The sequence below is a fragment of the Nipponia nippon genome, unplaced genomic scaffold (genome assembly GCF_047370975.1).
Source record: "Nipponia nippon isolate SJK-2023a ecotype South Korea unplaced genomic scaffold, ASM4737097v1 scaffold_10, whole genome shotgun sequence".
NCBI classification, from domain to species: Eukaryota; Metazoa; Chordata; class Aves; order Pelecaniformes; family Threskiornithidae; genus Nipponia; species Nipponia nippon.
Genome location: NW_028262291.1, coordinates 2088327 through 2100908, shown reverse-complemented (window position 1 = coordinate 2100908; position 12582 = coordinate 2088327). Strand labels below are relative to the sequence as shown.

Sequence of the window (12582 nt, the reverse complement as noted above, 5' to 3'; positions counted from 1 at the left end):
GGGGACACTTCCGGTAAAACGGTCCGTCCCTCCGGCGCACCCAGGAAACGCGGGGGGGAACGTTAGTTCCGGGCGGAATCCCACCCCACCGTCTCCCTCCACTGCGTCGCCCCCGGACCCCCACCCCGGGCCGGCCATGGGTCCCCGCCGGGCAGGACCCCTCCGCTCCGCCTCGGTGTCCCGTCGAGGCCCCCGTGTCCCTCCCAGGGGCTGCCGCAACCCTCTCCCGGAGGCCTCGGGTGGTCCCCACGGAGGGTCCGGGTCCGGGCCCTGCGTCCCCCCCCTCAGACACACACAGACGGGGCTGCGCTGCAAATGGCTCTTTATTGCCTTCAGGGTGAGGCCGGCGGGCTTCAGTAGGTGCTGAAGACGGCCTGGATGTGCTCCCCGTCCCGCGGTTTGTAGCTACCGACCCCTGCGGCGAAGGGACAGAGGTGAGGCCGGGGCAGCGAGACCCCCGGCGCGGCCCCCCCAGCCTGGGCCGCCCACCTTCCGAGAGGGGGTCCCCGGCGCTGAGGAACTGCCAGTAGGTTCTGTCCTCCGAGTCGGCTGCCAGCCCGTGGATGGAGACCACCATGGGCCCCCAGGACGTCTGCTCTGTCTGGAAGCTGCCGGAGAAACGGGCGGGCTCGGGGCTTGGTGCGAGGCGGGGGGATGCCATGTTCCCCCCGCCCTGGCCCCTCTGGCTCTCACCTAAAGGTCTGGGGGTTTTCCTTCGCTGCCTCCTGCAGCACCGTGAGCAGCGTGGAGCCGCCCGGGACCTGCACGGTGGTGGTGTAGCTGAAGGGCGTTCCCTGCAGCTTGTTGATGATGGAGTAGTGCACTGTGATGGGGGCTGCGGGGAGGGGAGAAGGGCAAGGTGGGTGCCCGCCATAGGGCAGGGGGGGGTCCAGCAGTGTTGTCCCTGGGGGGTCTGGGGATGCTCCAGCCGTACCTCTAAGAACCTCTGTTGTACCCAACTCTGGGGACAGGGACAACAGGGGGTGCAGGGTTGTGCTGGCACAGTCCAGGTCAGCCGCTTCCATGTAGGATCTGCCCACGAGGGCAGGCAGGACCTGGGCGATGGCCATGGGCTGGCGATAGTCATGGCCGTACACCACGGAGAAGGCCTGGGCGCAGTTCCACTTCCGCGGGGCGTAAAACTTAACCGTGGCCTCCAGCGCCTGAGGAGGAGGAGGAGGAGGGAGGCGGCGTGAGCAGCCCCGGGAGCGGCACCGGGCCACCGCAGCGCCGCAGCCCCACCCTGTACCTGCAGGGCCAGCCCCATGCTGTAGATGTTCCCAATCATGCCATGCTGCTTCTCCTGCTCGTTGAGGAAGCCGTTGGTCACCGTCGACAGTGCCTTCTGGAGCAGGTCCCGCATGTCGTGGAGGTTTACGTGGTCGTACGTGCACGCCAGCGCCAGCGCCGCCACGGCACGGGTGTCTGCCAGATCCTGGCGTCACTACGACTCGCTTTGCGAGGGGAGGGGACACGATGGGGCCGGAGGGGACCCTTACCCACGGAGAGGTGGCTGTCAGGGCTCAGCACCTCCTTGGCCAGGGCCACGGATGGTGTTTCATAGCCGCTTGCCCCCGAGAGGCACAGGCCCAGGGCGTCCAGGCTCATGCTGTACAGGGTGGTCTTGGGATGCCCGGTCATCTCTGCAAAGCAAAGCGCGGCGAGCTGAGGGGGAGCCGGGGCGCGGGGAGGGAGATGCCTCCCCCAGCACCCTGGGTCCTCCCTCCCACCCCGGCGTACCCAGGGTGGCCATCTCCTCGTCCGTTTTCTGCTGCAGGATGCGGAGCAGGTCGACGGTTTGCCCCAGGGCGTGGACATGCTGGGGGTCCTGGCAGGAGGAGAGGAGGGCGAGCACGTACAGAGCCACCTCTCCCGAGGTCATGTCTGCGGGGACAAGAGAGCAGCCAGGGCATGAAAGGGGACAGGACCTGGCACCCTGGTCCTCGGCCGGGGTGGAGAGAGCCGGTGGTGCCAAACCTGCGGTACCGTGTCCGCCGGGACTGGGTGCCGCGGCAGGGGTGCACCCCCCGCCCCTCCCTACCTTTGTGAGCTCTTTTCACGGCCTCCTCCTGTATCGCATGGAGCAGCCACTTGTGGGTGTTGCTGCCCCTGGCCCCGGCCAGGTTCATGGCCAGCAGGACGCTGGGGTTTGGCGGCTCGTCCTTCTTGACGGACTTCTCCAGCCTGTGCAGCAGCTTGGAGACCAGGTGTTGCGGGGCAACTGGAAGGAGAGGGGCCGGGAACCCCGCTGGCACTCACGGCGGGAGGTCACTGGGGACCCCATGTCCCCTCCATGCACCCCCTGGCAGGGCCACCGGTCCCGCTCCGCTGCCTCTGCGGGAGGGCTGACACTCACCGCAGCCCTGCGTGGCTGTGCCGCCCACCAGGGCCAGCAGGACCCCGATGCCGAAAGCCACACGCAGCATCCTCTCCTCCTCGGGGCAAGCAGATCCACTCAGGCCGGCGCAGTCCCTTCGGCGCTTGTCTCTCCGGGCGTCCTCTCCGTTTTTATCTGCTCTGATCCGGTCACCTGCCCTTCCACAGCCCTCCTGGCACTGCCAAGCACCACCTGCTTATCTGTGTGCCCAAGGGTGTCAAACAGAGTTGGAGGGTCACCGCTGCAGGGGCAGGGATTTTCCATTTGAGGTCACTGAAATCGCAAGGGACCAGTTGGACCAGTTGAACGTCCTCTGTGGGACTGGCTGAGATTCATCCGGGGGCTGGTGGGTGTCACAGCAGGAACCCCCCCTCCCCAACCCCAATCTCCCCAAGGTCCTGGGCGCTTGGGGAGGTCCCTGCTGGCTGGAAGCTCGCCAGCTGTTTCCCAGTTTACAAAGAGGGCTTGTACCTTCCAGGGAACGACAGCCTTGTTAGTCTAACCTCAGTACCCGGAAAAATGATGGGGGAAGTTACCCTGGTTGCTATTTGCGGTATTGAAAAGTATTTAAAGGACAGTGCCATCAAAAGGGTGTAGGGAACGGGGCTGCAGCTGGCTGGAGGCCAGTCGCTGCAGTTGAACACACCCTTAGCAAATTTGCTGCCAGTAACAAACTGGGAGGTACTGGTGACTGCCTCGAGGGACAGATACCCTGCAGAGGGTTGGGAGCTTCGGGCAATCATCAATGGCAGGGAATTTAACAGGAAAAATGCCGGGTTCTGCACCTGGAACGGAGCGCACCGGCGGAGACTTTCCTTACCGGTGTGGGTGACCGCGTAGCGGCCGTGGTTACGCAGCAGCTCTGCCGCCAGCACCGTGGGCGAGCAGGACGCGGGGGCTCGGGGGCAGCTCTGGGTCCACCAGCCGGGTCGTTTTCTACCCCAGGCTGCTCCCCACGGAGCGCTGGGGGCTGCCCACCCCTGCCTGCTGCCCCATGCCAGAGGCCGGAGGCAGCCGGGATGGGGAGGGCAGGCTGGGGGTGCCTGGGTGAGCCGGGTGCCCCCCTTGTCCCAGCACAGCTCGAGGGACCCCTCTCAGCACCCTTCGCGTGCCTCAGTTTCCCCAGAGGCTCTGCAGTGGGAGGGTGCCCCAAGGACACGCTCGTCACCCTGCGTGCGAGGGCCAGCCTGCTTTTGGGGCGAGGAGGGCAGCACACGGCCAGAGATTGACCCCCACCCTCTCCATCGTCCCCCAGGCAGGGGCAGGGACCAGGACCGGGGCAGGGACCAGGACCAGGGGAAGGAGCAGGGCTGGGGCAAGGACAGGGCCAGGGACCGGGGCCCTTGGTTTGCCCTCCGGGAGGAGGAAAGCTCTGCGGAGACGGGCCCCAGCTGGGTGCGAGGGGCTGGGCGTGGGGCTGCAGGGCCCACCCGGCCTCCCATTGGGAGAGCTGCGGCCATCGACCTTGGCCCAGGGGTAAAAACCCATCAGTGGAGGCTGCCCCTCCTCTTCCTCCTCCATCACGATGAAGGCTCTCAGGAGAAGGTGGTTTGTGCTCTTTCTTGCGACCGCAGCCTGGGCGCAGGATGCCCTGGGTAAGGGGCTGTTTTGGGGGGAGCCCTGCTGGGTCTCCTGCCCTCCCTGGGGAGGGGGAGCGGGCAGTGCCCCCCCAGGCTGGGCTGCTGGGTGCCTCTGCCCTGGCCACGGCTGTTTGCTGTGGGGTGTTGGGCATGGGAGACGCCTGGCTGCCAGCAGAGGAAGACTACAGTCTCTTCTCCACCCCAGGCAGGGCAGGTCTGTAGGTCAGGCTGCCTCAAGCACCAGGTTTGGGGCATCTGGAATGAGGGAAGCCCTGGGGGGGGGGGGTCCTGCATCCCCATCTCCCCATGGGGACCCATCTGGAGCATCCTGGCCACATCGGTGCCCTAGGGTGACAGCACAAAGCAGCTCAGCCCCTGGGGCCACCTCCTTCCCTGTCCTCCCCAAGGCTGTCAGTGATAAAATGGGGGAACTCGAGGGGACATCGGTACTGGGGGCTTGCTGACTTGCTGCCCTGGGAGCAGGCAGCCTGGGGGTCCCCGGCGAGCTGGCTCAGCCCTTCCTCTCCTCTCCTCTCCTCTCCTCTCCTCTCCTCTCCTCTCCTCTCCTCTCCTCTCCTCTCCTCTCCATAGTCTCTGTTACGTGTGGCCGCGCGTGGCTCTCTGTGGCGGTGCCGGCTGGCCTCCTGGGGAGCCGTGTGGCCGGTGGGGAGCTGACCCTGGGAGCCGGCTGCGGGGTGACCGCCACTGACAGGGACAGGTACCGGCTGGAGCACCCGCTTGTGGGCTGCGGGACCACCCTGGAGGTGAGGAGCCAGGGGTGGCTACGTGTCCCTGTCGGAGGGGCTGCGGCAGCGTGGCCCTCCTTGAGGCGGCTGTAGGATGGAGGGGGGGGACACCACGTCCCAGAGGGGAGGGACAGTGTCAGGGCATCCTTGGCTGTGCCTGCCGAAGCCCCCGTGGCTGGGAAGGAAGCCACGTGGGACAGGCGTGGTGGGTCCTCCACAACCACCCCTCTCCCCAGGGTGCCTGTGCCGTCATTGTCACCGCACCCACGTGTTGGGTGAGCTCCAGGGCCAGACCCCTGGGTCCTGCCGTCCCCCTGGCACAGTCCCCGGCAGCAGCCACGGGCACAACCACCCTTTGTGCGAGGCTGGGAGCGCCGGTTCATGTGAGCGAGACCGTTACCGATGACCTGGAACCCGGCTCTCACCGTGTGCCGAGCAGCTTTCTGGCTCCCGGGCTGGCAGCACTCCTCCCGCGGTGCTGGGGACGGGGAGGGGACACCCGTTCTGAGGCTGGTGACACCTCCAGCCCCACGTCTGCTCATTCCCCCAGCTCCTCCCAGGCAGCATCCGCTACAGCAACGTCCTCCGTTACCGTCCCGCGGCCGGGGGGCCCGTGGCTCGCGCCAGACCCTTCTCCCTCCCCGTGGAGTGTTACTACCCCAGGTAAACGGGGAGCCCCACGGAGCCGGGCTCCGGCTGAGCCCCGTGTGCCCACCCTCCCTGGGTGTGATCCACGACGGGATCCCTCGGTGCCTCGGCCACCAGCCCGTTCTGGGCAGGGAGGGGGCGGTGGGGTGCCTGGGGTGCCCTGCCTGCCCCCGGGTGCCTGTCACCCCGCTCAAGGACGCTTTGTGGCGCAGGACGGGCAGTGTTTCGTCCGGGGCTGTCCAGCCCACCTGGGTCCCCTTCGGCTCCACCGTCGCTCACCAGAGACGCTTGCGCTTCGCCCTGGATGTGTATGACAGTGAGTGGGGGAGCCCCAGACCCCCTCATTCCCCTGGGTGGGGGGGACCCCCCTGCCTGGCCAGGGCCCCGGGGCGATGCTCGGGGCGGCCGCAGCCGTGTGCCTTCCAGGTACCTGGTCCTCCCGCCTGCGCCAGCCCACCTATTCCCTGGGGGAGCTGATCAACATCGAGGCGTCGGTGAGCACCGACCCCCGTCTGCCCCTGAGGGTCTTCGTGGACGAGTGCGTGGCCAGCCCGAGCGCGGCGGCGCGGCTGAAATACGAGGTCATCGCTGACAATGGGTGAGCACCAGGGCTGGGCATGGGGTGGTGGCTGCTGCCCCAAATTGCCGCTCTTCCTCCTCGCCGGGACCCTGCAGGCAATGGCAGAGCCTGGGCGGGGTGGCAGCACCCATCTCACCCCGTCTCCCATCCCGGCAGGTGCCTGCTGGATGGGCAGCTTGGTCGCTCCCGCTTCCTACCCCAGCGTGGAGACGGCTTCCTCCGCTTCCAGCTGGATACCTTCCTCTTCCCAAACGCCTCCGGCAGGCAGGTCTGTGGCAGCAGGGTCTGGGGGTGCGGGGTGACACCCACCCACCAGCGCGGGGAAGGGGTGGCCGGGGCTGATCGGTGGAGAACCGCTCGGGTGGTGCGGCAGGAGGATGCTTGTCCCTGCAGATCTACCTCCGCTGTCACCTGAAGGCTGTGACAGAGGGGGCTGGCAGCACCTCCGGCAAAGCCTGTTCCTACGACCGTGTGGCAGCCGCCTGGCGCTCCCCAGATGGGGCCGACTGCTCGTGCTGTGGGTCCCCGGCCGGCTGCGGGGGCCGGCGGCAGCGCCGGCTGGCTGGCAGCGGAGGTAAGAGGACCCCCTCGGTGGGATCCATGAGCCCTACAGGGGATGCCTGTGCCCAGCGGTGCCTGATGGACTTCTCCTTGCAGGGCTCCTGGGAGAAGCCAGCGTCCGCCTCGGTCCCCTGGGGCTGCTCTCGGCTCTGCCCAGCTCGTCCCCGGCCCCCACGGGGCTCCCCACGGCACCGGAGCCCGGCACGGCACCGCCTCACCACCCCTCTGTCCCCGTGGTGCGGGGGGAGAAGAGGGACTCGGGTGAGTGTGAGCTGCCCCACGGTGCTGGGGGGTGGCTGGGGTGACCCTGCCATCCCCCTCACCCCACTGCCTTTCCCTGCAGGGTCGGCTCTCCCCGTCCCCGCCACCATGCTGGCCATGGTGGCCATGTGCTCCATCCTCACCGCCGTGGGCATGGCCGGCTGCTACTGCTCGGTGCGGCGCTACCGGAGTGGGCAGCGGGTGGGGGGTCCCGAGGCAGCCCCAGGGGAGCCCTGTGCCGTGGCCATGGCCCCCACCGCAGCCGGCAGTGCCTGGGCCACCCCCAGGAACCCCCCTGCTCCTGCGAACCCTGCCATCGTGTGAGCCTCCTTGTTTTAGAAATAAACCTGCGGCAGAAAAGCTGTGCCAGATTGGTGCGGGAGGGGGCTGCGGAGACCGCTGGGTGCTCAGGGTGAGTGGGTGGGGGGGATGTGACATGTCCCCGGTGCCTCTGTGTACCCCAAAGGGTCCCACTGGCCTCTCTGGGGGGCTGCCGGCCAGCCCACGCCGCCCACCATGGCGTGGGAAGGAGGGCCGGGTCCCAGGCAAGCACGGCTCCTGTGCCGTGGTCACCGCTGAGCCGTGCGGACCCTCGCCTTATCGGCCGCTCACCGCGTGGGCAGTGCCAGGCACAGGATTGTGGTGCGTATGGCGGTATTGCACGGCTTTAATTATTTCCTGACTCTTGTTTTTTCTCCCTTACCTGGAATTCTTGGCTTCTGCTCTTGGCTGGACACCCTGAAACTGTGGGCCAGCACCCTGGGTGTGAAGCCATGGCGGTGAAGAGTAGCTGGCTGCGGTGGGGCCACGACGATGCCAGGATCTGCTTGCCATCCCCTCTACCAGGGAGCAGGGACCTTCCCGGGGCAGAGCCAGGCTGGAGAAGGGGTGCCGAGGAGGTCTGGTCCCCACAACCCCGGGGCAGTGCCCAGCCCCACACCCCGTGCGGGGCAGGGGCCAGCCCATCACCGCAGCTGCAGGGAGGAGGCTTTTCGTGCCTAATGGCCTCTGATGGATCTTTCTTCCAGGAACTCAGCTGCAGAGAGCTTTTTTTTTTTTTTTTTTTTTTCCTTGCTTCTTTCTGAGCTCCTGTAAACATGGCCTTGGGCTGGGGCGTGGGGGCTGCAAGCGGGGCTGGGCGCAGCTCTCGGCAGGGTTTGGGGGGGACAGACATATTTGGGGGGGCTTTTGGGGCAGTTTTCCTCCCCGGCACCCTGCTTTCCTCATCTGTAGCCCCGGGCGTGCTGTGGGTTGGGGTCTGAGCATCTCTTCCCCATAGGGCCACGGTGTCCTGGACCCCTTCCCCGCACTGAGCAGCTCCCCCCTGCCCCACGCAGCTGGGGTAACCCCACTTTCCCCTCCCCACGGGGGCTGCACCCACGGGTGGGGTGGTTTTGGGGGGGCTGCCTCTTCCTCCCCCCCCCCCCCGTCCCCCGTCCCTATTTCCCATCTGCTCCGTGTCCCTCGCCCACCAGCCATCCTGCGGCGGGGTTCCCCCCCCCCCGGGGGTCGTGGGACCCACGCGTGGGTTTTGGGCGGTGGCCCGGGGATGCTGCAGCTTCTGACATCATCCCGCGATGAACCAATGGGAACCCGCCGGGGCGGGGCGGGGTGGGGCGGGGGCGGCCCCGGGAGGGACCGGGCTGCTCCGGGGACCGGACGGGGCGGCCGGGCCGGGGGGGGGGGGGGGTCCCCGCTGTCCCCCCCCGCTGCCTCCATGCAGGGGATGGGGAGCCTGAGGCTGGGCAGCCGCACGGTGATGTACACGGCCGAGACCCTGCCCAAGGGCAAGAACCGAGTCATGGGGGTGAGTCTGGGGGGGCGGGTGGCTTGGGGGGGGGGGTGGCACCCCTAGAAAATCCCCCTGCCCCATCCCTGGGGGCTTCTGCCCCTCCTGGTGAGCCCCCGGGGGATGCCACGGGTCGGGGACCAGGACACCCCCATCCCCAGGGGGGTGCTGGTGGTGAGTTGGTCCCAGTCTCACCCTGCTTCATCCCACAGACCATCCAGATCATGACCGGTTTCATGCACATCGGTTTCGGGATCGTCCTGACGACGCTCACCAACGTTTACACCTCCGTCTTCGTCATCGGCGAGATCCCTTTCCTGGGCGGCGTGTCTGTGCGTAGCGTGGGGCCGGGGAAGAGGGATGCCCACCGGGGAAGAGGGATGCCCACCGGGGAGGGATGCCCACGGCGGTCCCGGAGCTCCCAGAGACCGGGGACAGGGGCTTCTGCTACAGCAGCTGTAAAACTCAAGGACCAACAACACGCAAGGGGGGGGGGGGTGTCACCGTACCCCTGAGAGCCGTGGGGCCGTGCCCGTGGGCAGCTTGTTAATGCTGGGTGGGTGTTTCACCCCCTGTGGGTTCGGGGGGCTGAGGGTGACCGCGGCGGCAGCTGACTGTCCCCCTCTCTCCTGGCACAGTTTATCATCTCAGGCTGCCTCTCCATCGGGGCGGAGAAGAGCCCCACAGAGTGCGCGGTGAGTGTCCCCGGGGATCCCCCTTTGCTGGAGGAGGGGGACGGGCGGGCGGGAGCAGCTCGACCCCCGGGGTGAAACCCATCGGGGCGAAGCCACGTTTGAAGCTTGCGCCAGGGTTATTTCTGGAAACGAGCAGTGGGAAAGAGGGAAGGAAAACAAACCCCAAAGGCAACCCGAGCTGTTACCCGCGGCCGGTCCCCGGGGGCTCGGCCGGGCAGTGCCGCAGAGCCGGGGCGGCGGGTGTCCCCATGGGCTTTGGGGTTTGATGCCTACCCCAAAGCCTCCCCGTGCCCGCAGGTGAAGGGCAGCCAGACCATGAATGTCATCAGTGCCATCTTTGCTCTGCTGGGTATTGTCGCCTTCATCGTAGACCTCAACCTGAACGGCCTCTACCGCTCCAGCTTTGACTACTACAGCTATCTCGTCTTGGTAAGCAGGGGTACAGCCGGGCCCCCCCCAGCCTCCGCTTTCGGAGCAGCGGTGCCCAGGGCTGGCTGAGCCTGCCCAGACAGGGCTAAGCCTTTTGGAAACCTCCCTTGTCCCCTTTTCCATCCCTCCCGGGGGCTTTTGTGCCTCCCTGGATGCTGCCTGAGCCCTTCCTTGGGGGGAGAGCTTTGCTAGGCTCCTCCGTGGGGCTCAGCCCCATCACTGCTGGGGAGCAGGGAGCCCACAGCCGGCAGCACCCCGACTGCAGGGCCGTCTGCCGGCGCGGTGCCGTGCGCCTGACCTATTTTAGGCCGATACCTCGGGAGATGACTCACGCCCTGGAAGTGCCCGTTTCTCTCCACAAGCCATAAAGGCGGTGAGGCGGAGGGCTCCGAGCGAGACCTTGGCACCTGCGGAGCCGGGGCTGCAGTGCTTAGGATCGGTGGGGGACAGAGGAGGGGAAGCCCCAAGATCCTCGCCCCAAAACGTGGGGTGGGGCCCATCCTGTGGGGCCGAGCCCGGGTTTCCTCCTCCTGGGCACTGCTGATGGGGCTTTCCCCGTCCTGGAGCTCGCAGGGAATGGGATTTCCATCGTCCTGCTCATCTTCACTATCCTGGAGTTCTGCATCGCCGTGGCCACCGCCAATTTTTGGTGCCGGGCCACCCGCCTCAGCTCCAACGAGGTAGGGCAGGGGGGCGAAGGGCGGCCGGGCGAAGGGCAGCCGGCCGGACCCCCAGCACCATCCCCCCCTGCTCTCCCCCAGGCCATGCTGATCGTGCCCAGCGCCACACGGGTGGACCTGGCCGTGCCGCTGGCTGACCTGCCCCAGCCACCCAGCTACGCCGAGGTGATCTACGACCCCAAAGAACAGCCCAGCTAGAAGCAGAGCCGGGGCCAGGCTGGCTCCCAGGACCAACGTCTGACCCCTGCCTGCATGACAGACCTCCTCCCGCCGCCGCCGGTGTCCCCCATCCCGGAAAGCATGCCACCCCCATCCCCGGGGAGCACCTCCACCTCGCTGCACCGGGCGCTGCTCCAGGCGTGGGTGGGCGCGAGGGGCGGTGGAGAGGCCGAAGGCCCCACAGACCCCGCGGGGCGGTGGGTGCCGGTGGGGGCACTCTAAGCCCTGTCCCCTTCCCAGAAGCAGCAACTCTTGGGTTTCTTTGCAGCTGGCCACCCCTGAAGTCTAGCGAGGCGCTGGCCCCAAGGACATCGGTGCGGGGTCCTGCCTCCACGCTCCTGAAATCGTCCCCAGCCGGCTCCCCGCGTCCAGGGCTACGGCATCCTCCTCCTGCTGCGCTGCAGGCTGGGACACGCTCGTACCCCCCTCCTGAAAGCCAGCAAGCACCCCAAATTTGTCCCTGCCCCTGTGCGAGGTCTCAAAGAAGGGCTCTTTGCCTGCTGGCTGTTTTGGAGAAGGGGCTTCTCGGGGGGGGGGGGGGGGGGCATCTTGGGGCTTCCCGGGGTGTTTCTGCCCATAAATACCCAGTTGGCTGCTGGGGTTCACTCACATCGGGGTTCAGGACCTCCCTGAGGTCTGGTGGCCATGTAGCAGGTAGCTTATAGCGACCCCGACGTATGCCAGGAGCCACGCGGGTAGCTGGACCATCTACCTCGGCTTGTACCCCGTTGGCTTTATTTTATCTTTGACATAAACGCTCCAGCCGGGCCTGTGTCTCCTTGTTTTGGGGATTTCTCAGCGCGGGAGCTGCAAATCTGATGTCTGTCAGGCAAGGGGCTCATTCTGCCTGGTTCGGGGCTCTCCTGTGCCCGTCACCCTCATCTGGTCCCGCTGGAGCTGGCGAGATGCAACGGTCACCCTGGTACCTGCTCCCCCACTAAGGAAATCTGCCACCCTAAATCCCCTCCACCCAAATAGCTTGCTATGTTTAGCGCTGCCGGAGCAGCTGGTGGCGATGACGGTGACGGCAGCGGCTCCGGGTTCTTCCACCAGCAGCGGAGCCCCCCATGGGCTGGGGCCGCTCCTCGGGGTGACGCGGGGACACCGGTGGCACGTGCTCCCTGTTTCCATGAGGCTGCGAACGTGCCTGGGCGATCCCGTGTGGTGGGAACGGAGTCGAGGGACCTGATGAGCGCTCCCAAACCTCACCCGTGCTCATTTTGGGGGCAGAAACTGAGATCAAAGGACTTCTTGGCCCATTTTTAACCAGCAGAGAGGTTTGTCGGCTCCTGTCGAGCTCGTTACTGACGTCCATCCTTAAGCGCCCTGCAGTGGTGGGGATGTTGAGAGCCTAATGAGGAGCCAGGGCAGTGATAAGCATCTGGCGCAGCACGCCGGCGGAGACAGGTTATTTAAGGAGCAGCCTGAGCTCACGGAGAGTTTGGGATGAAGGTGAGGAAGGAGACCCCCGCGCTGATTTTTCAGAGGGGTGGGAGCACCCTGGTGAGTTGTCAGTCCCCTGTTGGGGGACAACGTCTGCCCCCAGCCCCAGCGCAGGGTCAGGGAGTGCCTGTTTGAACCAACTCTTTAGTTTTGGGTTGAATTAAATATTTTCTTTCTTGTTTCGACGGCCCCCGCCCTGCCCTGGCAATGCTCACGCTGCTCAGCCAAAGCCTCATGGATTATTCACTCGCTGTCAGTTATTTCTGTTCCTAGCTCTGAAAAAATAATGAGCTGGTTCAGTAGGAAAAGCCCCAGAGACTGAGGGAGCGGGATGAACAGGCTGTCTCTGCTCACCCCTGCGTTCATGGCCCATTACGGCTCCGGCTCCTCACCTGTGGCTCCGGAGCCTCCCGTACCTCCTCTCCCATGGCAGCCCGGGAGGCTCTCCAGCTCTGGGGGGTCACCACCAAGCTCTGTCACCCCCCCAAGCAGGCTGGCAGGTCCCTCTGTCTTTTCCCAGCATGGTGGTCTTCTCTTTGCTCATCCTCCACCAGCATCGGGCTCTTTTCCTGCT

At 66.4% G+C, this 12582-nt stretch overlaps 3 protein-coding genes across 6 annotated transcripts; 2 read left to right on the top strand and 1 right to left on the bottom strand.

Annotated features, from left to right (window-relative positions):
• Positions 1-305: 305 nt before the first annotated feature.
• CBLIF (cobalamin binding intrinsic factor) lies at positions 306-2516 on the bottom strand. Its single transcript, XM_009461271.2, has 9 exons — positions 2357-2516; positions 2042-2221; positions 1741-1884; positions 1500-1643; positions 1250-1425; positions 935-1163; positions 694-835; positions 490-608; positions 306-415 (listed from the first exon to the last, which is right to left on the bottom strand). Exons 1-9 carry the CDS (start codon positions 2424-2426, stop codon positions 354-356), a joined length of 1266 nt encoding a protein of 421 aa, XP_009459546.2. The 5' UTR covers positions 2427-2516; the 3' UTR covers positions 306-353.
• A 1386-nt stretch (positions 2517-3902) lies between these two features.
• LOC148057020 (zona pellucida sperm-binding protein 3-like) lies at positions 3903-7100 on the top strand. The gene is made up of 9 exons (XM_087746764.1): positions 3903-3972; positions 4549-4721; positions 5254-5366; positions 5564-5667; positions 5778-5949; positions 6088-6199; positions 6325-6505; positions 6589-6753; positions 6836-7100. The coding sequence occupies exons 1-9, from the start codon at positions 3903-3905 to the stop codon at positions 7075-7077; spliced, it is 1332 nt and encodes a 443-aa protein (XP_087602890.1). The 3' UTR covers positions 7078-7100.
• A 1295-nt stretch (positions 7101-8395) lies between these two features.
• On the top strand, positions 8396-11287 carry LOC104009284 (membrane-spanning 4-domains subfamily A member 15). 4 transcript variants are annotated; one of them, XR_015702042.1, is made up of 7 exons: positions 8396-8560; positions 8755-8874; positions 9181-9237; positions 9535-9666; positions 10240-10346; positions 10428-10511; positions 10834-11287. XR_015702042.1 is itself a non-coding variant. In XM_087746704.1 (7 exons), exons 1-7 carry the CDS (start codon positions 8471-8473, stop codon positions 10852-10854), a joined length of 618 nt encoding a protein of 205 aa, XP_087602830.1. In that variant the 5' UTR covers positions 8396-8470; the 3' UTR covers positions 10855-11273. The 4 variants fall into 4 exon arrangements, 3 of the variants coding, with proteins under 3 accessions (XP_087602830.1, XP_087602831.1, XP_087602829.1); XM_087746704.1 differs by having other exon boundaries at positions 10233-10346; positions 10834-11273; XM_087746705.1 differs by having other exon boundaries at positions 10428-11275.
• Positions 11288-12582: the final 1295 nt, after the last annotated feature.